The 27,649-nt window shown below is 45.3% G+C and overlaps 1 protein-coding gene across 10 annotated transcripts in view; it reads right to left on the reverse strand.

Moving 5' to 3' along the window:
* Positions 1 to 5,778: 5,778 nt before the first annotated feature.
* Positions 5,779 to 27,649, reverse strand: part of LOC119973313 (non-muscle caldesmon-like) — a 254,592-nt gene continuing 232,721 nt past the window's right edge. For 6 of the 10 annotated variants that reach the window (XM_038811175.1, XM_038811171.1, XM_038811173.1 and 3 more), the window contains 3 exons: positions 18,382 to 18,471; positions 14,591 to 14,651; positions 5,779 to 7,092 (listed from right to left, as the gene is read on the reverse strand). In XM_038811175.1, coding sequence (XP_038667103.1) covers positions 7,061 to 7,092; positions 14,591 to 14,651; positions 18,382 to 18,471 — 183 coding nt within the window. In that variant the 3' untranslated portion in view covers positions 5,779 to 7,060. Of the gene's footprint in view, positions 7,093 to 14,590; positions 18,472 to 20,987; positions 21,104 to 27,649 lie in introns of those variants that run through there. The other 4 variants (XM_038811174.1, XM_038811168.1, XR_005462272.1 and 1 more) reach the window with 3 other exon arrangements.

Genomic DNA, 27,649 nt, shown 5'->3' on the forward strand with positions numbered 1-27,649 from the left:
GTCATCAATGTTAAATGATTTTGCATGCTTTAGCTATTTGATAAATAAAGTTGTGATTGTTTCATCAGAATCCAGTGTGTGTGGTTTCTTCTTGGTTTCAATATGGCAGAGTACGTGCGTAAATGTCTTTAAAGAACACATCAGTCGAAGTGTGTGACTGCAGGCGTTTTGCCATGGTCTACAGACCCCATAACTGAGTGTCCTGCTTGGAGACCAGAGAGCAGACCAGACAGAGACAGTGAAAAAAATCACTGCTTTAAGACTCAACTGTGCCCTACACTTGCTGGCTCAGACAAAAAAAACCAGCAGCTGTAAATTCTTAGAAAGCAAAAACCACAACTCTAATAAACCCCCTCAGATCTTTGATCTGCAAGGTCTTCTTTCACATCAATGGGAAATTGCTTATATTTGGCTGTAATTTACAGCTTGCACAGCCAGCCGTCTGGATTGTTTAATTTCATGTCCATTCATGCTTGGATAGATCTCAAGCACCTTGCTGTTTAACTAACCAATGTTTATAAACATCTAGCTATGATTGACAGCTCTTGGCCATATCAAAAGCAGTAAATTACTTTCTGCCTAGAAAAAGAGCAAGAAAGAGCACTTTACTGTTTTGATGTCCTCAAGAGCTGATGCGTGTGGGGTGGGCAGGATTTGGATTGTGGGTCTAAGTTCTGGTGAACTTTGGCGGCAGCCACCTTGAAGAGTTTACCCCTTGGCCCACCATAAGGTGCACCGAACCAGGGCTATTCTGGGAAATAACTACACCAATCCATGCCCACTTGAATCCCAGCCTAGAGGGCCAGAAAATCACGGAAGTGAGAATCCAATGCCCAGTCCATTAATAGGATGCAAATGGGTCAATTTGACATATTTGCATCCTCGCGCTATTACAGGACCTGAACCTCGATGCCACCACTGGCGTGGGATCAGAGCATCGGAAACCTCCGCCAATCCTGTTTCTTTCCAATATGGATTCTCCATATTGGGAATTCGGCTACCGGCGGTTGAGAATGCAGTCCATTATCTCATTGGAGGCAGTTCAGAGATTCCCGGTATGGAGGAATTGTTAAATGAGCAAAGGTTAAACTGGTTGGGTCTCTACTTATTGAAATTTAGAATGAGAGGTGATCTCATTGAAAAATACAGGATTCTTAAGGGGCTTGACAGGGTAAATACTGAGAGAATGTTTCCTCTCATGGGAGACCAGGGAGCATAGTCTCAGAATAAAGGGAGGAAATTTCAGACTGAGATGAAGAGGAATTTCTTCACTGAGGGTTGTGAGTCTTTGGAATTCCTTGCCACAGAGAGCTGTGGAGGCAGAGTCCGAGTGCATATTTAAGGCTGCGATAGATAGATTCTCGATCAGGAAGGGTATCAAGGGTTACGGGAAAAGGGCAGGAAAGTGGAGTTGAGGAATGTTGGAAAAACCATGGCCGGGATTCTCTGAGCCCGCGCCGGTTGGAGAATCGCCGGGGGGCACGAGTATCCCACCACACCGCTCTGACGCCGGGCCGCCGATTCTCGGCGTTATGGCTGCGGGGGCCGTCCTGGTTTGGGGGGGGGAATCTGATTCCAGGGGGGGCCTCCACGGTGGCTAGGCCTGCGATTGGGGGGCTACCGATCGGTGAGCGCACGCATTCCGTGGGGGCCCGTTGAAGCTCGTGTCGGTTTTGACGCCAGCGTCAACACTTGATCGCGATATCGCAGAATCCTGGCACATGGTCCTATTGAATAGCGGAGCAGGTTCCAACGTTCAAATGTCCTACTCCTGTTCCTATTTCTTGTCGTCTTAACGTTTACCTAGGGTGGTGATGGTGGTGTCTGGGCCATCATCTGTAAGGTATGATTCTGTAAGTATGACTATATCAGGTTGTTGCTTGACTAGTCCGGAGATAACTCTTCCAATTTTGGCCCCTCGATGTTGGGGTGGAGGACTCTGCCAGGGCTGTCATCGTCATTTATAGTGCCTTGGTCGATTCTGGGTTGTCCACCCGTTTTCATTCCTTATTGACCTGTTTTTAGCGGTTTGATTTCACTAAGTGGCTTGCTTGGCAATTTCAAAGGGCATTTAAGAATGAATCACATCACTTTACATTGACAGGGTAAGGACTAGTGAACCAAAATGACGGCAATCAACAATGGTTTCATTAGACTTTTAATTCCATGTATATATTAAATTCAAATTCCACTATCTGCCGTGGTAGAATTTGATCCCAGGTCCCCAGAGCATCACCCTGGGTCTCTGATTTCTAGCCCAGCGTCAATGCCACTACACCACCACTTCCCCCAGAAGTACAATGTATTATGGTGGTTCATTTCACAGTTTTATGATATCTGTCTTATTAAGCTAATAAGTTTCTGTTCAGGGGAAGACTGGAATTGTACGTTTGTAAGCGTCTGCTTGCATATAGCACACTCTATTACTGGAAGGAAATTGCTGCTCAGATATGCCACTGATTGACACTGTATAAATAAATAATTTACAACATGATACCAGAAATGTCAGGGTACAAGCATCAGAAAAGATTTAACAGGCAGGGACTCTTTGCTCGTCAACTCCCACCCATGAGGAGACAGAGTTGCTGTGGCAATATGTACTACATACCTGGAGCTAGATAGTGAGAACAGAGGTCATATATCTCTGACCAAGAATCTCTACTGTTCATACCGCCTGTCATTATTTTGGATTTACAAGTTTGATGCGCAACCTGTTTGCCCACATCATGAACGCTGCTTCCTTGGCCAGCATGTCCTGGAGTGGGACTTGAACCTGGGGCCTCTGGCTCAGAGGCAGGGATGCTACTCACTGTACCACAAAGCCTCCTTGGTGACCTAAATTTTTTAAATGATGATAAATACATCCCCGCAGATTCTGGATCTCCGATTACCATTTTACATTAAAATGATCATTAATAGGCAGTAGGAGGGACTTCAGCCCTTCACTCGAAAGTGGACAGCTGCCAATCTGATTGGTTGGCAGTTCTTGCAGCAACAGCACTGCTGTGGCCAGATGAAAAACGATACCAGTAGGCCTGTAACCAAATCTGGGAACTCAAGGAAGTGTCAGGGGTTCCAGGTGGGATGGGTAGGGATGATCTTGTGGGGGGAACGTGGAGGATAGGGAACGAGGTCTGGCGGTCATTGAGCCTTTGGGGAATTGCCTACCCCTTAGCCAGAAGGATATCTTCTCAACCCAGATCCAAGTTGGATTATTTCTGACCTTCCCCCATGGACCTTCAATCTGCTGGCCAGCCTAGAAATCGAGGCCAGTTGGGAAATAATTGGCCACTTCAGGGCCTCAATTTGGTCAATGGTGGTGAGGTCGAGCAGGCAGGAACCAGGAGGGGATCCCATCCCTGCAATTTTACACTCCCATGTCCACCTAAAAACCCACCAGGGGGAGGGGGAGCATAACATTTTGGCTCATGGTAACCAATGATTAATCTGAGGCATTGTGCAGTGTCAGTTGTGCAAAAATGAAACATATTGGTGCTGTGTAGCTGACCTGCAAAACAAAAGGTTACACAGATATCACTTTAAAAAGTCTAAAAAGGATTTTTTTTTTTTTTCTAAATTAAAGTACCCAATTCTTTTTCCTATCAAGCGACAATTTAGCATGGCCAATCTACCTATCCTTTTTTTTTATAAATGTTTTTATTCAGTTTTCGTATTTTATATTGAACAAATTACAAATTGTTAGGAGAGAGAGAAAAAAAAAAACAAACAAAAACAAACACGCAAAAATTAACATACATATTTACAGGTAAGCATCTTCGTAGTAGTAACTGCGCCCCCCCCCCCCTCAACATGTTTATTTAGCTTGGTTTTGGGCCTTAGCTAGCCATCGAACCCCCGTAACGAACCTGTAGCCCCCCCCCCCCTCCCGCTACCTTCCCCCGACTATTCTTCCTCTTGTACATTGGCCACAAATAGGTCCCGGAACAGTTGCATGAATGGCTCCCACGTTCTGTGGAAGCCGTCGTCCGACCCTCGGATGGCAAATTTGATTTTCTCCATTTGGAGAGATTCCGAGAGGTCGGACAGCCAGTCCGCAGCTCTGGGCGGTGCTGCTGACCGCCAGCCAAACAGGATTCTACGGCGGGCGATCAGGGAGGCAAAGGCAAGGGCATCCGCCCTCCTCCCCAGGAATAGATCTGGCTGTTCTGAAACCCCGAAGACCGCCACTATCGGGCATGGCTCCACCCTCACTCCCACCACTTTGGACATTACCTCGAAGAAGGCTGTCCAGTACTCCACGAGTCTGGGGCAGGACCAGAACATGTGGGCGTGGTTGGCCGGGCCTCTTTGGCACCGTTCACATCTGTCTTCCACCTCCGGGAAGAACCTACTCATACGGGTTCTTGTTAAGTGGGCTCTATGTACCACTTTTAGTTGCGTCAGGCTGAGCCTTGCGCACGTGGAGGTGGAGTTGACCCTATGCAGTGCTTCGCTCCAGAGTCCCCACCCGATCTCCATCCCCAGGTCGTCCTCCCATTTCCTCCTTGTTGCGTCCAGTACGGTGTCGTCCCTATCTACCAGTCGGTCATACATGTCACTACAGTTCCCTTTCTCTAGGATACTTGCGTCCAGTAGGTCTTCCAGTAGTGTCTGTCGTGGCGGTTGTGGGTACGTCCTTGTCTCCTTTCGTAGGAAGTTTTTGAGCTGCAGGTACCGTAGCTCGTTCCCCCCAGCTAGCTGAAATTTCTCTGTCACAATCTACCTATCCTGCACATCTTTTGGTTGTGGGACCCACGCAGACACAGGGAGACTGTGCAAACTCCACACGGACAGTGACCCAGGCCAGGATCGAATCCAGTCCTCGGCGCCATGAGGTAACAGTGCTAACCATTGCTCCACCATGCTGCCATGCCTAAAAAGGGTTTGGGTCTTTCAGAGAATGTAAGGGGACAGATGGAGACGTATGTAGGAAAATGCTATCCAGCACAACGTGGAAAGCGCAACTCAAAAAAAGCATTTATTGAACCTACGCGGACACAGTCACACCTTTCTGTAGCAGAGATGCTTGGAGGGCTGCTACCAAGATAGCACATTCTCACACATATTTAGATAAAGCTCCAACATCTAACTGTTTCAGTCACCAGTTTGTTCGCATCTTTCATAATCATCTTGGCCCTCCTCGACAGAGAACTGAGAGTTAATGGGTATCTCACCAGAGACAGAGAATTTCCCCATCATATCACCCGATTTACTGACATAATGCACAGATTGGTGTGGCTGTACATTTCCCCGTTCACAAGAAGGCAGTACCTCCATGCTCTGTGATGCATGGCCACCTCCACAAATGTGTTCACAAAATACTTGCAAGAGATATGTTAATCTCATCACACAGATGTGTTTTTGGAACTAGGATGATCTGGAATCCCTTCCTAGCCAATATCAGCATCCCCAGTCATGCTTCACTGCCTCTATAAAAGGGGAAGCAAGCCAGTACAACCAGAACATCACAAAAGACAAGATCCTGTATTCCACACACCGCAACAGAAGATGAATACCTATTTGACCAGCTTTCTGTTTCCCATTCCAGAGTAATATTTATTTGTCTACTCCAACCCCTTTCAAGCATAGAATCCAACATGTTAAAATTATTTTTTGTCAGTTTAAAATTTACTTGTTCTCCAGCAAAGTCAGTTTATAGAAATAATCTATTTATTGTGAATTGCCACTTTCATAATACATTGTTTTAAACATTTTTAATAAAAAATGCAGTTGCCTAAAACTATTTGTGGTGTTCACAAAATGGCAGAAAGCAGGCAATTTAAGATAAAAGTTGCATAGTTTTATTTCCAGACCTATACAATAATTGAGTGCATTTGCATTTCATGTTATATGTAAACCAAGAGAAATACAAAATGGTTAACGTTTTGTAGCGAAGCTGTTGTAGCATATCTTTGGATCGATTTTTCACCTTCATTTAACTTTACGCAGAGATGACTAACGTACACAAGGAGTGATGAAAGCCTATTTTCCTATTCAGTCCCAAAATTAAACTGCTCCAGTCTAACACGTATTCAAACTTTCAAGTTCCTTCAAAAATCAGGAATTCGAACTCTTTGTGTATTTGCCATGTATGCAGGTTAAGATGTGAATAAAAGTGCGATACATCAGAAGGTATGCGGTACAACTCCTGTGACATGCATAGTGGAAGTTCAGTGTTTTAGAGAACTCATAACCCTTTTTTAAAAATCTCCTAATACCACATCCTATTGTCCTATTTCCTTGCAGACACACACATCAACACATACACACACTCATTCACACCTTAAAATATATTGAGTTTTTTTTTATAATTTTGAGGCAGATTCAGTATTTTTTTGTTTGTTTGAGTACTCACTTTGAACATCTAAGGCCAGTTATGATGGAGCTAACTTTTGTGAGAAAATGTGATTATTTCAAAAGCACTGTGATTTTGGCTGCTAACTGGTTTATTACTGAATAAATGATCTAGCATTTCAAGCTAGTTAAAAGCATTCTATCTTTAATCAAACTACAAAGCTAGAAGTTGTGAACGTTATCTGTGATAAACCACTATTGCTCCATTTTCTCCGTTCAAAGCGAAAATGAAACAATCATTAATCAGTACCAATATTACAAATCAAATTTTAAATCCATTTAAACATTTTAACAAAAATGTAAAAATTATAACATATTAGGCAGAGCATTTTAAAGTGAGCAGAAAGTCATAATTCAAAATCTTAATGGTATTTATTGTTTAAATCATCAATGAATTCATGATCAAAATGTTCCTTTTGCTATATCTAATTTTATTCTATAGTAGATGACGTATTATCAATATTCTAAATCTTCAAATTTCACAGCACATTTCTCTTTCAAAATAAGGGTCTCAGTGATCTGTAAAAAGGTGGTAAACCTGTGAAGATCAATTGCAAATGTGTGGATTTGTAATACAGTGCTAATACACAAGGCTTTGACTGGGATAATGTGAACCAATTCGTTAATAAAATATTATATAAATATTTAAAAAAAGCTCATCTAGGCATCTCAGAAATATATGGACCGGAATTCTGTGAAGATCTCTTTAGGGTTCGTTTTCATAATGTACCATCCCTGCTGATAAAAAGAGAGAGAAATTGAGCAAATCCATGCAGTTGAATAAAGCAAGAAGTAAAATAAACAACATAATGTACACCACTTCTTTGTGCGACAAAATACGTTGCATACGAGATGTGACTAATTTAGAATAAAATATGCCCTCTATTGCAGTGGGGTATCATTTTAAAATGTCACATTATTCATTGAAATGTGTAAAGAAGATTAAAAATATCACAATTAATTTTATGTTATTAGTTTTAAGCATGCATCAGAATTAATGTTACATGAGGCCGGGGAAGCCATTTCATCAATCCAACTGTCCAAAAAATGGAACACAACTGAAGTACCATGTCCAGCCCCTGCCCCATTCACACAATCATTAAGGAAACACAGACAAAAGAGGCCAATTTACGGAAACTTTGGAGAGTTACTTTTCGTCCCTACTAATGGAATTAGGCAAAACTGCAGTAGGACAGCACGATAACCCATAAATCCTCTAGTCCCAGCTAACCCCCAATTTACCCTCCAATAACAATTTGAAAGGCATGCTTATCAAAAACAATGAACTATTAAAGTATGTACATGTGGCTCCGATTTAGTGGCTCTGATATAGTATTTAACTGATTATATGGGTTGGTAACATAAGCAACAGGCCCCTTATTTTCCTGATTAGAAAGTGGTAAGCTTAACGACTTGGTTGTCACTCAAATCTGCCGGCTGAATTTTCAATTTCCTGACCTGCAGCTGAATGACTCAGACATTCCTACCAAAAATCACAGACACATGCTAACCCCCTACAGGACCACCATGAATCTAATGCATGTCTGTCCGTCTCACCAGACAAGCATGAATTCTATGGTAATTTCCCCTGGCCCCCTTTAAGAATTGGGACTGGAAACGTCCCAACAATGAAACAATTTACCATTTCCCTCACAATCTAGCAAGGATTACATATATAATTGGTCCAAGGGATAAAAACGCAAAACATCTTTGGAATGAGAAACCCCCATTCCAGTCAATAGTGCTGACAGCAATGTACAAACAATGGCCACTTTGTTGATCTATAACTTAATGTCAAAAGTAAAGATTGTGCAAAATGCTTAAAAAAAAGTTTACAAAACCCAAAATGTCTGTCTACAAAACCATCCTTCCAATCTAGCCAGCTGCCATTAGTTTCTTCATCTTCACTTATTCTTCATTTCCGCTTCTGTCCTTTTTCTGACCTTTTGAAGGAATTAAATACGACATTGGCCACTCTGCATTGGAATGCCTATTCAGTAGTCACTAGTCAATGAATAATTTCTTCCAATCTCTATTCTCATTCGAGACCTCCGAATATCCAAATTGCATCCTTGAGTTCTGCACTCACCTCCTAAAATAGTCTCTGTGTGACTCCACATTCTAAAGATCTGGCTCTCATCTCACTTTTATTTCACCAATAAAAAGCAGTTGACTTTGGTGTCTTTTTTCCTCCTTGCTGTGGAATCATAAATCCAGTCATGACTAATGTTGCTTCTCTCTTGGGGAGGGGGGGGGGGGGGGGGGGGGGGGGGGGGGGGGGCTGATTTACAACTGCTCTTCTGACAAACAAACTCCCCGTACCAGCCTCCCCGAACAGGCGCCAGAATGTGGCGACTAGGGGCTCTTCATAGTAACTGTTTTTGAAGCCTACTTGTGACAATCAGCGATTTTCAATGGTAGTCGGATGGACACCTGCACAACTGAACCTAAGGCTTATTAAATGGGTTTTTCAGAATGGATCCAAAGTAAGATAATATTGACAGATTAACATCAGAACGCAATGCGCACAACACAAGAAATAAAATAAGGGACCTCGTCGCAAAAATCTCCTTAAAGGATATAATGCTCTTGACATCATTATGTAAAAGGGCAGGATTAGAAGTGAAATATTCTAGTCCATTTGATGTTCATAAAATGCAGAGAACATGAAAAAGTAGTAGCAGTATAAAAAAAGAAGCAATTCCATCAGCAGAAATAAAGGATAACAGTAACAGCGTTCAGGCAGAGGAAACATTTTGGATAGTATCGAGGAACAGAAAAGAATGCAAGATTCTGATATATTGCTCAAACTGGGGTTCAGGCCCCTGGGTGTCTGTGGAGATTTTCCAAGAGGTTCACGGAAATGACATGAGAGTGCTGTTGTCAAGTGTAAGTAAACGTATGGCAACCAGAGTTGTGCTCCTGCTCTCCCCTCCACGCTCCAGCCTTCCCCACTGCGCTTGTGTTTTCTCCATAATCTCTTGTCCCCATGACCCTGCTCTCTCCAAGTTCTGCTTCCTGCCACCACCTGCTTTCTGGAAGTAATAACTGTTTTCTTAAAAATTTTATTACGTAATTTTATTGCATACAGTGCTTTGATATTAGTATTGTATAATATAATCTGTAGATGGAGGTGGGGGGGTAATTACTTCCTGCACGGAGTAGTTTTGGCTTCCTTGATTCAGGAGGTACATTTGCTTTCGAAGCAGTTTAGAGAAGGTTCACTGTGTTGATTCCTGGAATGAAGGGGTTTGTTTTATGAGAAAGGGCTGACCAGGTTAGGCCAACACTCATTGGAGTTTAGAAGGATGAGAGGTGATCTTATTGAAATATGTAGGATTCTGAGAGTGTTTGACAGGGTCGATGCTGATGCTTCCCCTCATGGGGAAAATCTAGGGGTGCGATTCTCTTGCCACGTTGTGCTTAAGCGAGAGCACAACATGGCAGGACTATTCCAGGAGAGCCCTTGCTCAGGTCTCCCAACAGCTTCCGCGTCTTGTGGATTTACCCAAGTCCCGCTATATGTTGGGGTCAGATTTATGCCCAAAAGCGGAGAGACTAAATGACACTCACGGAGGTAGGTCTTAAACCTACCTGCCCACGATCCACCGGTCTCCCTCCCCTGGGAGGCTGCATCCGGGCATCATTCATCACCGGTTCACACAAGTGTGAACCAGGCGTAACGGCACCCGGGGGTCTCACTGGCCATCGGCGGTCAGGGTCAGTGCAGGATGGCTCCCTCGCCCTCCCTTGGAACATGGGCACCTTGGCAGTGCACAGCTGGCCTGAATGGCACTGCCAAGCTGACAGGAGCACTGCTTGGGTGCCAGAGTGGCAGTGCAAGGGTGCCCAAGTGTCAGGTCAGGGCCCGAGGGGGGACCATGTCCATGAAAGGAGGGTGGGGGGAGGATTTGAAGGGTAGGGGTGTGTAGGGCATAAAGTATGGTCCGCCAGGAGGTTGGGGGGGGGGGGGGGGGGGGGGGGGGGGAGGGGGGTGTGTGACGGGTGGGGGTCCTGGGAGGGGTGCTGTATGGGGGCCTGGAAGGGCTTGAAGAGGGGGACCCCAGGGACCACATAGTGGGGTCTCCTCACTTGGTGGTGTGGGATAGTGCCTATGTGTATGTGCCTATGACATTGCCCATCGGTGGGGGACCCACAAGCTCACTTAGAGATCGGGGCACCCTCTCAAAATGGGGGCTCGACTTTGGAGTTCAGCTCCCCTTGCTAAAGAAAATTCCAAGGGCGCGATTTTCCCAAAAGGGAACAAAGTCCCCGAGCGAGTGCGTTTAGCTGCGTGTTTCCCAGCACTTGCAGTGCCAAGAACCATATGGCTATTCAACGCGGCTTGCTTTGAATAAGGGGCTTGAACGGGTAACGTGCAGCCAAGGCCGCACATGGCCCCGTTTTTTTACAATGGGGAGCTCTGCTCGTCGGAACCCTCATTGTAGCGAGAGATCGGGACGCCATTTAAAAATGGTGTCCCGATCTCAGAGTCCCTGAAAAGAATCCCCAACCCTCGCACCATCCCAAAAGCAACATGGGAGGGTCCCCTGGCCCCCACGACACCTAAGGTGGCCAATCCTGGCTTGATCACGTGTGCGCGCAAAAACTGCAAGCTTGGCAATGCCAACCAGGGCACCTTGACAGTGCCAGGCTGGCACCCAGGTGGCACTGCCAGGGTGCTCAAGTGATACCAGCAGTGCCAGGGTACCACCCTGCCCAAGGGCATGCAGTTAGGGGCCTCCGATTCCCTTGGAGACCCCCACGAGTGCCATTCCATTTAGTCCCTATTTGTGGGGACCAGTACGAAACAGCGCTCTCCTGAGGTCCTGGAGGTGAAGGGATTGAACCCCAAAGCCTCAGCTACCTTAGGAATCTACACATTAGAGATAGGCTTACTGCCTCACTCTAATATGCAATTTGCTAAAATGTGATCCCGCCCATTGTGCGCTGGATTCCCCTTGCAACGTCTCGCAAGATTTCGTTGAATCTTGCGAGGCGGAACGAGCTAGGTAGATCCCGTGAGCGGGGTCTCCTGGCTTTCACTGGTCATGCTGCACCGCGGCGAGATGCTTTTCCAGCACAGTGTGGTCAGAGGATCACGCCCTGTGTGGGCTAAACCAGTGGGAAGCTTCCCAGGGCTCCAAAAAATTACTAAGTAACATTGAATAGCGGTGGGAAACTCACTGGCAAAGCTGTCGGGAAACACCCTGAAAAACCCGCTACACATGAACTCAGAAATATTTCCAGAGAATCGCACCCTAGAACTTGGGGGACACAGTTTAAAAATGATGGGTTTCCCAATTAAGATGGAGAGGAGGGGGAATTTCTTCTCTCAGAGGGTCGTGAGTCTGTGGAATTCTCTTCCCCAGAGAGCAGGAGAGGCTGGGTTATTGAACATATTGAGGGCTGACTATTCAGATTTTTTTGCTGAACAAGCAAATCAAGGGTCACAGGGACAAGCAGGAAAGTGGGGTTAGGCCACAGTAAGATCAGCCATGACCTTATGGGATGGTGGAGCAGGCTCGATGGGCTGAAAGGTCTACTCTTGCTCCTATTTCTTGTCATCTTATGATCTTTAGTCATTTGAAATGTGATCCTTCAACAGAAAAGATTTGAGAACCACCTCCTGATTATAGTGGTGCAGTGGGCGGCATGTGTAAATATGGAAATTGGAAAAGCATTTAGTCAGGACACCATGGGCTGGATTCTCCGCACCCCAACGCCGAAATTGCGGCTGGCTCCACTGTGGAGTATGCTGATCGGCCAGTGGGCCATTGCCAGAGGCCCGCTCAGCAATTCTCCGCCCCCGACTGGGAACTAATCTGCTATTGGCAGTGGGGCTGTGGACTTAGTGTGCGGCCGCCCTGGTCGGGGGCGGACCGATTGGAGACCGTGGGGGGGGGGGGGGGGGCAGGGGCCTTATAGGCGGCTGGAGAATTAATGTGCGGGGTTTGAGGGTCGGGCGCGCGGCCGATCGGGGGGTCTCTTTCTTGGGTCTGGCTCCGCGGTCCGAGTCCGCCATGGAGCATGGCGCTCCACGGGGAGGGAATGGGACAACTCATCGCCGCCGAATCATCGCCGCCGACTCATCGCCAGCCCAACTCATCACCAGCCAACTCATCGCCAGCCCAACTCATCACCAGCCCAATAAAAACAGTACAGTCAACAGACTTCTTAACAGCGCTCTGGAGTGAATGGAATCTATTTAAACCAACAGACTTCTTAACAGCGCTCTGGAGTGAATGGAATCTATTTAAACAATTTAAACCTATAGAAAACAAAGGACATCTTAACATATTTTTCAGTAAATTGACTCTATTTAAAAAGTGCCCAATATAAAAACGATTGTATTAAACGATGCGTGGAAAGTTCTATATGCAGAGTGTGATGGGTGCCTGGAACGGATTGCCGGTGGAGGTGGTAGAGGTGGGCACGATAGCGTCATTTAAGATGTATCTAGACAGATACATGAATGGGCAGGGAGCAGAGGGATACAGATCCTCAGAAAATAGGCAACAGTTTTAGATAGAGGATCTGGATCGGTGCAGGCTTGGAGGGCCGAAGGGCCTGTGCTGTAATTTTTCTTTGTTCTATGCGCGGCCTCTGACCCGGAAGTGCAGTTTTCTGTCCATGGTTCTTTGCACTGCCTTCCACTCTTCGGGCAGGACTCAGAGGTAGACTCAAGTCTACCTCAGCTGGAATGGGAATTGAGCCCACGACTGTCGGTTATTCTGAACCACACTCCACACACCCTAGCAACATAGAAACTGAGTTAATCAGTCCCTATCTTGGGAATACTGACCATAATATGATTGAGTTTTATACTTGATTTAAAAGGGCACAAACCAGGTTTCTAAATTTAATAAACATTTCTAAAGAATGAGGAATAAATTGTCTGGGCTGAACTGTTGGTGAGTAAATGGGGAAAATAAACAATGGGAAAGGTTTGAAATATATGGTATAATGCAAAACCAATGCATATCCCGAAACAGATTGGAAATATAACTCTTTCTTTCTCCAGGGATACTGCCAGATTTGCTGCAGAGTACACCCAGCGTGTTATGGAGAGATGAGATGGCCAGTCAATTTTGAGTATCATGCTTGAACCTTGATTAAAAACTGCTCGGCTGGGATTTTCCAGCCGGAGGTGGCTCGCCATTGGCTGCCGGCAGAATCTTCAGCTTCCTCCAAACCCAATGGCAATTTGCATGGCTTGCCCGTCCTGCCACTGGGGAATTCATGGCGGTGGGTCAACTTCGGCATGACTGGAAGGTCCCGCGGGAAGGAAGGACAAGAAAATTTTGCTGTAAGGTCTGACATCGTCCACTCTGATGAGACGCCAGCGCCCCTGGAACACGGATTCAGTTTATCTCTCCACAGGTGCTGCCTCACCTGTTGAGTATTTGTAGCACTTTGTGATTTTATTTTAAAAATCTGTCGGCAAAACGTAGCCTGTAGTGATCTTAGTTCATGTAGAATGAAAGTCAAATCTGTATCAAATTGTTAGCTTCACGGTTTCTTTTGAACAGGTTCCACAATGTGCCTTACTTAACGCCTTGCCATTCAAACTCAGATCAACCCTGTCCGGCTATCATGTGCCTGACAAGTTGTTAATCTTGCTTGCTATGTACAATAAACAGGAATAATACCCAGCTGTTGTGAGCTAAAATGATCTGACTCGTATTTCTCCTTGGTTTCCTTTGTTAAGCTATTTTAAAATCCCAGCGCTGCTAATGAGTGATTAATGGTCAAATCTAACATGCTCCTCATTTTAACAGCACATAACCCAACGTGTGATGCAGCAAGCATGGTTCAGATTCCTATGCCTATATAAATTTAGATAATACGATGCAAACCAGCCACCTAACATGTTAAAACATTCTCAGCATGGAATAAACACATGATTTATCACTGTTTCTGTAAATATAGTGATTGAACAGGGACATAAACGTTGAACAGACACATGGCTAGCCATTTATCACAATGACATTTCCCTAGTTTCCCCAAGAAGAGCAAGTGTACAGTTTGTTCTAAACTGTCACTTACTTAGTTTTATGGTTTTGCAGCCTTTCTGTTGACGCATGTTGAAGACATTTTAAAAATCCAGTGTTCAGCTGCTAGCATTCATTAGTAATAACTGTCTGTGAAGCCCGAAATAGTGCAGTGAATAAGTCCAGAGGTATCTGGCCATAATGTTAATTTTCCATTGGAAGTGTTTCTGAAAGTCACTTACCATTAGCGTAACCACAGTGATCGCCTGCTGAGCCTGACTTGTACTTACTTCCAGCTGTAATCTAGGTGTAACAAAGGAAAGACGGTCATCATTTTTCTAGTGCTTAAATTATACTGTTCTGAGCCCATATCCTCCTCCCAGGCAGTACTACCCTTTTTATTTAAATAATTCAATTATTTCTCTTCAGTTTGCCCATCAAACCTCTGCACCACATCTACGAAGGACTCACACCCAAGAACAGATAGTAAGAAGTTAGAAGCATCCATGCCAAACGTTGGCCAACAGCCTCAGAAATATTGGCACAATCTCAAAAGGCTGACGACTCAAGAAAGGTCCTGACATGTATCGGCAACTAGAATGCGTGTCCAGGATTTCTGTGCTTGCACTGGAGGAGAGAAAGAAGAAATACAAATATGCAAGCTTCAAGAAGGAATCCAAACTTGAGAACACAACTTTGGAATGTGTTTCATGCAAAAAGATAGGGTCATGGTCCTCTGGAAGATAAAAACCATCAGTGAACCATCATCACTGGGAGAACTGCAACAAGCAATCAAATGAATGAAAAACAACAAAGCCTGATGGTATTCCAGCTGAGGTTTTCAAAGCTGGTGGGCTTTTGCTCACATCACAATTCCATGCATTCATTCTATGGATTTGAGAGGAAAAAGAACAATCTTCCCCCCCCCCCCCCCCCCCCCAATCCTCTGGATTCAATCGGAGGACCATCCAGCAAACACTAGTGCTCTTCTGGAAGCTGTCTCCACAAGCATTCAGGCAAAACTCCTGCAAAACCAACTTCAATGGACTTGACGCTGTGTCTCGATAGTCAAAGCGCATCACACTTTGAGTCACGGTGTCTTGACGATGAGGCAGATTGGCAGCAGAGAAGGAAAAAAAAGGAAGCAAATCCTGTACTCCAGATACCACTAGCAAGTGGGATGACCTGCCCCATGTGCTCATAAATTTGCAGGTTTAGAATTAGCCTCTTCACGAAGACCCATGGCAGAAACTTGCAACCCTTAGGTGTTATCCTCGAAGCAAGGGACAGCTGATGATGAATCTAAACCTCCCGGCTTAGTTCCTATTGGCACTCTTAACTGATCTACAACTTCCCACCCTTTCAAGAGACACTGAGGTAGATGCTCCTCATCAGCATAAAGAACCAGTGCTAAGCAGGGTAGCAGCCCTCACTGCAAAATTGTGCATAAGTTTTTCAAGGTGTAAGGAGTCAGGAGATGAGCTATTCATTGGCTTTGCCTTTCTCTGGTCGTCATAGTATTGATCAGGCTGATCTAGTGACTTTTGGTCAATGGTGACTCAAGATACTGATGGTGGTAAATTCAGCACTCGTGGTGCCATTTAGTTCAGAGGACATATCTTAGCATTTTCTAGTTGTAGAGAATGTACAAATGTTACCCTCCACAGTTAATCATCCAGGTTCCTCTCTAAGTTGACAGGGACTATTTCATAGAGGCGTGTGAATGGAGTTAAGTACTAGGCAATTATCAATCGACTGCCCCTCTCCTGACCTTATGACAAATACAAGGGCATTCAACCCAGTTGCGTGGATTGCGTTGCTGCTATTTGTGAACAGAACATGTGAGAGAAATTTTTCACATTGCCAGGTAGATGTGATCACCAGAATTGCTCTAGACCAGCTGGACAGACCTTTCTTCAGAAGTGCAGGTTAGGATATCGTTAGGGCCTTTGTTTTATCCAATGTATTAAGTCCCTCAATATAACATAGAGGGAAACCAAATGGTTGGACTTTATTATTGTGAGGTCCTCAAGGAAAGCCAAGTAGGATTGTCCACTTGGCATTTTCTGCTGCACATGCACCGAGTCTCAGATGTTAGTGAAGAGGACTTTATGGCGTCAAGTGGGCTTAATGTTTTTAACCTGAGTTTTGTAAATTTCTTACAATAATGGCATTCTAGGCAATTACAGAAGATTTGCCAGTTTTCCTTGAATCGGCTAAGGCTCCAGGTGCTAACACACATTGTTCTGGTGAGATTTGACTTTGCTAGTTCATGCAATCACCATTGTATTACAACACCCCTCCTATCCCCCCCCCCCCCCCCCCCCCAAACACTTCTCCTGTCTTCTCATCCATACCCCCCTTGGCAAAAGGTCTGCTCCCAGTTTCTGCCACTTCATTACCATATACTTCCACTTCATTACCATCTACTTCCCCCTTCCCTCTATTGCCAGATGTTTCCCTCCACCTTCATTTACTTTTGCCTGTTACTGTGGATTCACATCTTCCTTCATTACCCTTTCCCTCTCTCCTCTCTTGCTTCATTCCCCCATTCCCTCCCTTTTATTTTCTATCATATTTTCCTTTTTCTCCAACCACTATACTCAATCTATGCTAGGCAATCTACCTTGATTCCCTCCTGTTCATACATTCCGCCATTTCCCATGCCAACCATTTCCTGCTTTTCTCCCTTTGACATGCCATCTTCCCTTTCCCATGACAACGATTTTGTCCTTTCCTTTCACAAGTAATTTCCTCTCACCTTTCCTTGCCAACCATACCCCCCTCCCTCCTTTGTCATCAGTTCTGCCTGATCCCCTATTCATATGCATCCTCCTCTTTCCTTGCCGGCACTTACTAATCTCGTTACCAACCACACCCAACCATTTATCTCCAATTCTACTGACACCCAAGTTCAGTGGCTAATGCTTCCCCTACAACAAACTCCCAACACTTGTGGCAGACATTCCTTTATGTGCATGATGTACTTGGGAACTCCTGTTACCACAATGGTACAACCTATGATAACAATTGGGCCATTTGCATTGCGAGTATGCTCACAGAAGAAGTGGGCTCATCCAGTGTGTACATTGCAACTGGATGGGTGGGAGTAGAACGGAGCCAGATTGCATTAATTTGTGCCTGCAAAAGCTGACCACTGACAAAGCCTTCAAAACTGCAAAATTATGATGGTTGGTAAGTAGGCATACAGTTGATGATGTAATTACACAGCATGGTAGAGCATCAAAATGTAATGTAGACAGTGGCAGATGCTCATTTATATGATACTGTTGGCTCCCTGATCTCCGCCATGTTCTGGGCAGAGCCCAGCTACAGTTCTCCAGAGCAAGGGAAGACTAAAGAGTAAGAAGTCCATCTCCAGGCTGCTCGCTTGCACCTTGCATTAGCTGGATCTGAGCAGTGCAGGCTAGGAGTGGACTACAATCTTGGCCCAAGTCAGCATGCAGCGTTAGAAAACTGGGTAGAAAGCAGAGGGCCGCGACCCTTTGAAAGAATTGTGACTGCTTTGACCTATAACACATTGCACTTAGTGCGTTAGTAGTTCAGTGGAATGTGTTTTATGATTTGGCTGCTTTCAAACTAGTTGCACTCACCAATATAGAGCAGCCAAATTGAAGGAACTGTCAAGGGTGTGATTTCAATTCAGCTTCTCTGAATGAATCAGGTGTTCTAGAATTAATTAGCAACACCAGTTTTAGTGAATGGAAATTTTAACTTTGGAAAATCCATTTTGATACCAATTTCTCTCCTGCTCTTTACTCTTTGACAACCAGGTTTCACTTATTCATCTTAGACACTAACTACCAATCAGAACTTTGCATTTTTTGATAAGTTACAAGAACTGCATCAACAATTTCAGCATAGTATTTGGATATCAACTAATAACATTTAAATAGCTCCCTGGTGGATATTGCTGTTTCGTACAGTCACCCCGGGGATATAACAGTTTATATCTGAACGTAACGTAGAAATGTGTATGACTATAGATGTATGTCTCCTATCCAATGATGACCTTAGATGGGGTGGCTGACTTTCCATTGGAAGAATCAGTCTTATTCTCCCAGAGGTTCCGCTTGCTTGATACATCTCCTGGTTTCACATCCTGGAATTAGAAATATAAAGAATTGTAAGTCGTTTTTAAGAAGAAAATTGCAGATTAATTAAAATAATAAAGGACCCGACACAATGTGCACTTTTTCAGTATCTGGTGATGGTGACGAGCATTCTGCTTACACTACCATTTTGTATTTAGTGTGTATGTAAAGCAAGCGAAGAGAAAACAAGGTGAAGTGTGCTTCTATTAACCTGGCACCTTTATGAATTTGAGACCAGTCTCTTTGAACAAAAATCAGATAATTTGAAAGTAGTATTAAAATTAAAATCCATCAATATATCATAGTAACAATAGTATCTAATCGGAAACTTACACAGATGTCAATATCCCTCGAAATTCATTTTCTGCAATTCTTCACGATCTTATTATGCATATATATATTAAGAGGAGGGCGAATGAATAAGTTCCAGCATCAAGGCAGTTTATTTCCTACAATGCTGTTTTGGATTTACTGCTACAACAGTAAATCAGTTCAGACAGCTTAAACCTTGTTGTGAATCAGGTACCTTTTATGTTTAAATCAGTGGAAATGAAAACCAGACGATCTACAATGTTAGGCAGCAAGTTGAAAATCAATCTCGATGTTTTTTAAAAAATTAAAATGTACTAATAGGTAAAAGGACAGTCGGCAATTTAGGATTTGCAATTGAAAACGTATGCAGATAAGAGAAATGCTCTTTATCAGAACCAGCTTCAAGGAATAGAAGTTAGCGGGAAACGGTAGTGAACTTTCAGAAAGATATATACAAACATACATGTGAGGAGCAGTCTGCAATAGTGACTAAATGAGACACGATTGTCGTTTTTTCTCATTTATGTATTACATAGCACAGAAGGAAAACTAATTTCATTGGATTCTGTGTGTTTGCTGTGAGTTTCCTTAACAAATGCACAATACCACATTTACAATGCTTTCCTCCTCCCCCCAGACGCTATCAGACTATTTACATGTCTGGCAACCATGGTTCATTTGGTAACACCGTGTCTCCCAGTCCGAAGGTTATGGGTTCAAGTCCTATACCAGGACTTTGCACTAAAATCAAGGTGGGTAGGCAGGCCAGTGAAACATGGAGCTGTGCACCATTGGAGGTGCTGTCTTTCAGATGAGATGTTAAACTGAGGTCTCATTTGCCCTCTCAGGTGGGTGTAAAATTCCCATGGCAATATTTCGAAGAGAAATAGGCAAACTGTCCTGGCCAATATTTATCTCTTAATCAATGTCACTAAAACAGATTACCTGGTCATTATCAGATTGCGGTTTGTGGGAGCTTGGTGTCTGCAAATTAGCTATCGCCTTTCCTACATTTCACCAGTGACGACATTGCAAAAGTACTTTGTTGTAAAGGGCTTTCGGATTGCTGTGAAAGGTATAGGATAAATGCGAGTTTTTGTTTCTAAATCAGTGTACAGCATGATTTACGAGTGCACCAAAGTAGGTACTTACAGCCAAATGTCCCAAAAGGGCAAGTGCTGTTACATCTGGAACCTATTTACCAATCACTTTATCCTTAAGAATGTCTCAAAGGACAATATGTGAATTGCAGGATTCCGATGTTATTGATTAAAAGGAAATCTCTTTTTCAAAAGAGATCAGGACTGGATGGGAAAGCAGATGGGCAACATTTTTCTTCCACCTCAGGGATCTTGCTTTAAACTTAGCTCTGGCTGACATGCTGGGGGCGGCCTACAAAAGGTGATTTAGATTGGCTATCTTTAAGTTCCCATTTTACGTTTGTTTTTCCTCTCCCCTCTCCCGGATTCTCTTGCAGCACAGAATGTTCTCCAGGGCCGACAGAAGGGCCTCAGTTTTTAGGCCTCTGTTGTTACCCTCCCTGGGCTGCTCACTCGAAATCCAGGCTGAGGTGACTCTCACCTTTCTGACGTGGCCTGCTTGGTGAATACTGCTGACAAAGCAACTGACTTTCAATGTTTTACATAGTCAGACATTGCTATCCAATGGGATTGTAAGTGGATCAGTAAAGTGCCACTCACCTTGATATATTCTGTAGCTCGGGAGATTCTGGGGTGTTGGAAAAGATCACTAGCTTCTAGATTTTCTTATTTCTTTTTGTGTAAAAGTGAAGTGCTGAAGAATAGAATTGTTTTGCATCCTACTGAACATTGGATTTTAATTGGAAGTACTTTACCCCAATCTATAGATTCAACAGTTCTCAGTAAAATGTAATTTACCTACATCAATTAAGAGGTCTGAGGGGCGATTTGTCCTACAGTAGTACAACAACTGTTGCATTTTGGCCAACACCAATTAACACAACTGGTTATGCAGCAGGGCATTTAGCCTTTTTTCTGGCATCACGATTGCTACGGGAGAATATCACAGCAAAACGGAGAGGAGGCCTCATCAGCTGCAGGTTCAGTTACTTACAAGCAATGATGTTGTGTTGCATGAACTTGTTTTTGGCAAAAAAATATAAAATCACATTTTGGAGCACTCAAAATATTGTAGCCCTGGATGAACGATAAAGCCATCAATGCAGGTTTACCTGATTGTTCACAAGATTCCCCTGACCTCCCGGAAGTAGAAGAAAGAAAGTAGAAGAAGCTACGCCAAGCCGAGAGAAATGAATGAAGGCATGAAGAAGGGAATTGGAGGAACCAACTAGTCAAGAGAACAGGAGAGGTCAATAGTTATTAACTTCACACAAACTGTTGGTGCTTTATACAAGTGTAACACTGCTGGAGATAAGAATGGAGATTTGTAAGGTAGATACATATGAAGCACAGAAACAAGGTTATAACCATGAAATTGGCCACGAGTAAGCATAAACCTTTAAGCTACTCGCAAGTCCAATTCAAATTCCTTAGAGGTGTGTTGCCTCCCTCTTGTGGAGAATTCAATAACAACCTCTGGAACATGCATTATACTGACATTATCCAGTCATTTCAATGTTTGTTGTTTCATTATCCCCCAGTGTTACAGAAAAAAGCAGCACAAACTAAACATGCACAGTTTCAAAACAAAAAGAGTTCCACGTTACAGCTCTCACATCTCTGTTCCACTACAGCGCGTATTCGAGATAAACAAACGGAATTCAGACAACCTATACAGGTCCATTTGAGTGGCTAATAATGCACTGACTTCATCAAGACAGGGCTGATTCTATGAGATTTTACCCCCCCCCCCCCGTCTTTCTCTCCAAAGTGGAGTTTTATCGCTGCCAATTGCGAACTGGAAAATTAGAGACAATTAGAACAGTTGAGTTTGAATCTCTGTTGAAGTTAGGATTCAAACTCCTGACCCCCTGGTTTCAGTCTGAGATGATGTGTTCTTCAGAGCTAAATGTCTCCTCCACCAGTCACAACAAAATATTGCACACACACACACAAGATTCACATAGGTACTTTATAACCAACTTCAATTTAACCCCTTCTTTGACCAAAACCATTATACAATAATCTTTATTGTCACAAGTAGGCTTACATTAACACCGCAATGAAGTTACTGTGAAAAGCCCCTAGTTGCCACATTCCGGTGCCTGTTCGGGTAAAAGAGGGAGAATTCAGAATGTCCAATTCACCTAACAGCATGTCTTTCAGGACTTATGGTAGGAAACCGGAGCACCTGGAGGAAAGGCACGCAGACACAGGGAGAACGTGCAGACTCTGCACAGACAGTGACCTAAGCCTGGAATCGAACCTGGGACCCTGGCACTGTGAAGCAACAGTGTTAACCACCGTGCTACCATGCTTAGATAGAAGCAAAATACTGCAGATGTTGGAAATCTGAAATAAAACAGAAAATGCTGGATAAACTCAGCAAGTCTGGCAGCATCTGTGGAGAGAGAAACAGTTAACTTTTCAAGTCCGTATGAACTTGCCGCACTCTGTTCAAACCTGCCAACAAGGGTGGCATTGATGGTTGTATGGCACACTGACCTTTATCTTGCACAGGCTGAGCACCAGCTCTCAGACACTTCCTCCTCCCTCCCCTTGGACTATGAGCCCACCGCCGAATTATAAAAGTTGTTTCCAAGACTGTCACTGACTTCATCGCCGCTGGAGGTCTTCCCTCATCAGCTTCCAACCTCAGTCCCCCAATCCTGCACTGGCCAATTCTATCTGCGTCCCAAAATTCACAAACAGGACTAACCAGGTGGACCCATTGTATCAGCCTGTTCCTACCCAACTGAACCAATTTCTTCCCGTCTCGGCTCCATTCTCACTCCTCGTCCAGTCCCTTCCCACCTACATTCGCTATTCCTCTGATGCCCTATGTCAAATCAATAATTTCCAGTTTCCTGGCCCTAACTACTTCCTCTTCACTATAGATGTTGAATCCCTCAACACAACCATTGCCCACCAGGAGGGTCTCACTTCTTCCTCGAGCCGCAGCCTGAACAATCCCCATACGCCATTACTCTCCCCCGTCCAGCTGAACTCGTTCTCTCACTTAACTATTTCTCCTTCAACTTGTCTCACTTCCTGCAAATAAAAGATGTGGCTACGGGCACTCTCATGGGTCCCAGTTATGCCTGCCTTTTTGTGGGGTATGTGGAACATTCTTTGTTCCAGTCTTACTCAGGCCCTCTCCCAGAACTTTTTCTGTTACATGGATGACTGTATCGGTGCTGCTTCATGCTCTCGATTGAGCCTGGAAAGATTTATTGGCGCAACTCAACGGACATAAAATAAAGTCTGCTTTTAGGCGTGCTTGGTGGGTTGTTTGGCTGCACCGAGATTCACCCCGCTTTTCACCAACACTTTGCTGTTATTTTGGGCTTCACAGAGTTTCTGAGGCTACACTTTAGTTGGCTTCCTGCTACACAGATCGGGACACCATTTTGACCAGCTGCCCCGATCTCTCCAGCCCCACTCCTTTTCGAGGTCGTGGCCCCTGAAACCACCCCCTCTAAAGGGCAATATCCCCCTCCCCCCAGGGTCTGACCCCTAGCAGTGCCAACCTGGGTGGCACAGTCAGGGTGCCTAGGTGGCACTGCTAGGTACAACCTATCTTGTCCCCGACCACCCGTGGGTGTATCTTAATGCCCTGTGAGCCCACCCCCTACCTGATCCATGTTTGTGGAAACTAGTGCTAAATGGCACCCGGTCGAAGTCTTGCTGGTGCAGCCGTTGACTCCCAGGTGAGTCCAGGTATTTTAACGAGCCTAATGTCTCATTTAAACATCATTATCTTGATCACGACCAGCGAGGGTGTGATACAGACCAAAGTGGGTGACTCGCAATTGACCAAGTGCCTGGCGTGGAGTCCGATTTGGGGCTCTCGCAGGATTCAACCATTATGCCTGGCTCCGCACCAGGCACAACGCGGTGGCTGAATTGCGCCCAATGATTTTGCTTCCAATTTCCACCCCTCTCGCACCTTCACATGGTCTATCTCTGACACTTTGCTTTCCTTCCTTGACATCGGTCTCCATTTCTGGCGACAGACTGACCACCAATATTCTTTATAAATCTATTGACTCCCAAAGCTACCACACCCAGCTCCCTGTGAGGATTTCATCCCATTCTCTCAGTTTCTCCATCTCCTTTGTATTTGTTCCAGTGATGCCCCTTCGATTACAGCGCTTCGGAAATGTCTGTCTTATTCCTCAATCGAGCACTCATCTGTTTTCCTATTAACACATTGTGCTATCCTACCTTTGCCACGAAAGAAAAAAAGCAATTCTGTAGAAGGGTCATGCAAACTTGAAACATTAACTCTGTTTCTCTTTCCACAGATGCTGCCAGACCTGCTGGGTCTATCCAGCATTTTCGGTTTTTATATATTATACTTATATATTTAGTTCAGTTGTATGCAAGACTGGTTATTTGGGACATAAACTATGTGCACATGCTGCATGTTTATTATTCCCTTGGAGTGAGCACTGCAGAAGACTAATTGGCATGTAAAGGTCTTCACTATGGTCTGGTAACTAGTTTTCAAGCAATGAAATGAGCCAATCCCAGAACAAAGACTGCTCACTGCCATGTCAGAGCACCAGTCACTGCCTGCACAGAAACACTGAAGCCATTGGGCGGGATTCTCCCAACGGGAGACTAAGGGCGCGATTCTCCACCCCCCACGCCGGGTGGGAGAATAGCGGGAGGGCCTCCCGACATTTTTCACACCCTCCCGCTATTCTCTCCCCTCACTCGCCGTTTTTTACGGCGAGCGGCGATTCTCCGAGGCCGATGGGCCGAGCGGCCGGGCCTTCACGCCCGTTTCAACACGGCAGCAAACACACCTGCTCGCTGCCGTCATGAAACGGCCGCCAGATGCCAGTTTGGGGCATCTGCGGGCCTGATTGGCACCAAGGGGGGCATAAGCCCGTGATCAGTGCCCACCGATCACGGGCCATGCGTTCGTAACGGACGCACTCTTTTCCCTCCGCCGCCCCGCAAGATCAAGCCGCCACGTCTTGCAGGGCGGATGAGGGAAAAGGCGGCAACTGCGCATGCGCGGCCGACGTCATCGGCCGCGTCAGCCGGCGTGACGCTTGACGTGCGGCCTTGATGACCGTTGTCAAGGCCGCGCTGCCGTGACCACGCTCCTAGCCCCGCCCGGGGGGGGGAGAATAGGCCCCGGAAGTGGGCATGAAGGCTGCCGTGGGTCACGGCCTGTCCCACGGCAGCCTTTACGATAGAATCTCGCCCTAAGTGCGGACGCAGGAGTGAAAAACGGAGTGTTTCACTCCGGCTTCGGAGGCCGCTCCTCGCCCCCTATTCTCCCACCGCCGGGGGGCTAGGAGCGGCGCCGCGTCATTTACTAGCGCCGGGCCTTAGCACCGCGTAAATGATGTCACCCGCACATGCGCAGGTTGGCCGGCGCCAACCCGCGCATGCGGGGTTGCCATCCTCCCCATGGGCGCCCCGCAAGAAATGTCGGAGTGATCTTGCGGGGCGGCGGAGGGAAGGACTGCATCTCTCAGAGAGGCCGGCCCGCCGATTGGTGGGCACCGATCGCGGGCCGGACCCCTTTTGAGCGCCCCCGGTGCTCGATCCCCCCCCCCCCCCCCCCCCCAGGCCGCCCCTGCATCGTTCTCTAGCTGTTAACGTCAGCAGCGATCAGGTGTAGTTGGCGTCGGCGTGAACACGTCGTATTGGGCAGGCCGCTCGGCCCATCCAGGCCGGAGAATCGCCGCTCGCCTGTAACAAACGGCGATTCTCCCACCCGGCGTGGTGGGGGGGGGGTGGAAGAGAGAGAGAATTGCGCCCATTGTTCTTTTCATCGTTAAAATTGAGGTCAAAAGTCTAATGAATCTATTGACTGTAATCTTTAGAGATGTAAAGGTGAGCTATACAGTCTTGACAATGCACAGTCTTCAGCTTCCATCAAGCATTTGGAAGCATTCTCAGGTACTTCTGGGAGCCGAGATCAATCCCTCAACTGTCATCAGTATTTCCTCTATCCTCTACTGTGAAGCTGTTTGGCTGGCTGATGCCTCTGCTCTTTTCCTCCCTTCCCCCAGCACACAGAGCAAACTATCCCCGAAGGATTTCCTCTTGTCCTCACCCAGACTCGCACCAGTCTCCAGTCTTCCTCTCCTATTTCTCGTCACACCCTCTCAAAGCTCATCTTATCCAAACAGTTGCTTGATAGTACAGAACCTTAAGACTGCTGAAATAAGCGGCATGTGACCCAGGCTTTTTGTTTTGCACTCCTCAGGACAAATGCAAGAATGCCAAATTTCAAAAGATCAGAACGACAGGAGAAAAGTGTGCTGATTGGTTGGCTATTCGACTCTGGTTGGCCGAGGCGTTGCCTTGGAAAAAGCAACAGGGAACTATAGGCTTCTTGAGCGCCTGGGTGATTCAAAAATGGTGCAAGGGTTGAACATACTCGTTTTGCTTTCAGAGAATGGTTCCCTGCATATGGTCACTTGCCAACAAATCAACACCTTTTTCTCATGTAAATTTTTGTGATCGTTTGAAATTTGGCATTGTTGCATTTGTCCTGATGCGTGGAAGATATGGCAATATATCTCTCTCCTCAAAAACGCTCATCTTATCCATGGGACCTGGCCCCTGCTCCCGAGATCATATTACCCCACAGACTTCTGACAATCCAATAACCCCGCCACCAGCCCCTATGTTAAATGACGTTGTTAATAGTTTCCTCTTCTCAGTTACTGATCCACTCCCCTTCCACTCGGTTGTCATCAACCCCTCCATAAAAAACCCATCCCTCACCCCATTGTCATTGTAGAGTACCGCTTTATCTCCAACCTCCCTTTCCCCTCCAAAGTGTTTGAAAATATTGTTGCCTCCAAAATCGGTGCCCATGATTCCTGCAATTCCATTTCCTCATCCCTCAAATTTGGAAATTTTCCCCCTCCCACCGCAATACTGAAACAGGTCAAATGATTTCTTGTGAAACGATGGAAAAGGTTGATTATCCTTCTTTTTCGACCTGTCTGTAACCTTTGACATGGGTGATCACTTCTCCACCATCAAACAGCTGAGTGGGACTGTCCTTGCCTGGTTCAATTCTCATCTATTCAGTCACAACTGGGAGAATAACCTGCAATGGCTATCTTCCCACATCCTCAGCAGGATCTCTGTGATCTATTCTCGGTTCCCTCCTATTTCTCATCCACATGCAACATCCAAAATCACAACATCAGTTTGCATATGTTTGATGCCTGAACTCAGTTCTACACCTTTCTTGATTTCGCTAGTGTGTTTTTTTTTTGTCAAACTCTTTGTCCCGATATCCAGTACTGGATGAGCAGAAATTTCCTCCAATTAAGTATCAGCAAGATCAACCCCACTTTCTTTAGTCCCTGCCACAAACTCCTTCCCTAGCCTCGGAATCTATCCCTCTCCCTGGAAATTGCTGGAGTCTTAATACACCAATTCACAACCTTGGTGTTGCATTTAACCCCGAGATGAACCCTGACCACGTGTACTTCAGCACCCAAGGCATTTGTAATCTCAACCCATTCTGCTCCTGCCTCAGCTCACCTCATTTTTGCCTTGATAAACTCTAGGCTTGACTATTTCAATGATCTACTAGGTGACCTCCCCCGTGAGCTCATGAAAAACCGCTGCCCATAACCTAATTCACCCATTACCCTTTTTCTCCCAGACCTCATTGGCACCCAGTCTCCAAATACCTCAATTTTTTAATTCGCATCTTGTTTTCATATTCCTCCATAGCCTTGCACCTGTATCTTTAGCCTCCTCTCCTTATAACTCAGAACTG

The sequence above is a fragment of the Scyliorhinus canicula genome, chromosome 11 (genome assembly GCF_902713615.1).
Source record: "Scyliorhinus canicula chromosome 11, sScyCan1.1, whole genome shotgun sequence".
In the NCBI taxonomy this organism is placed as follows: Eukaryota; Metazoa; Chordata; class Chondrichthyes; order Carcharhiniformes; family Scyliorhinidae; genus Scyliorhinus; species Scyliorhinus canicula.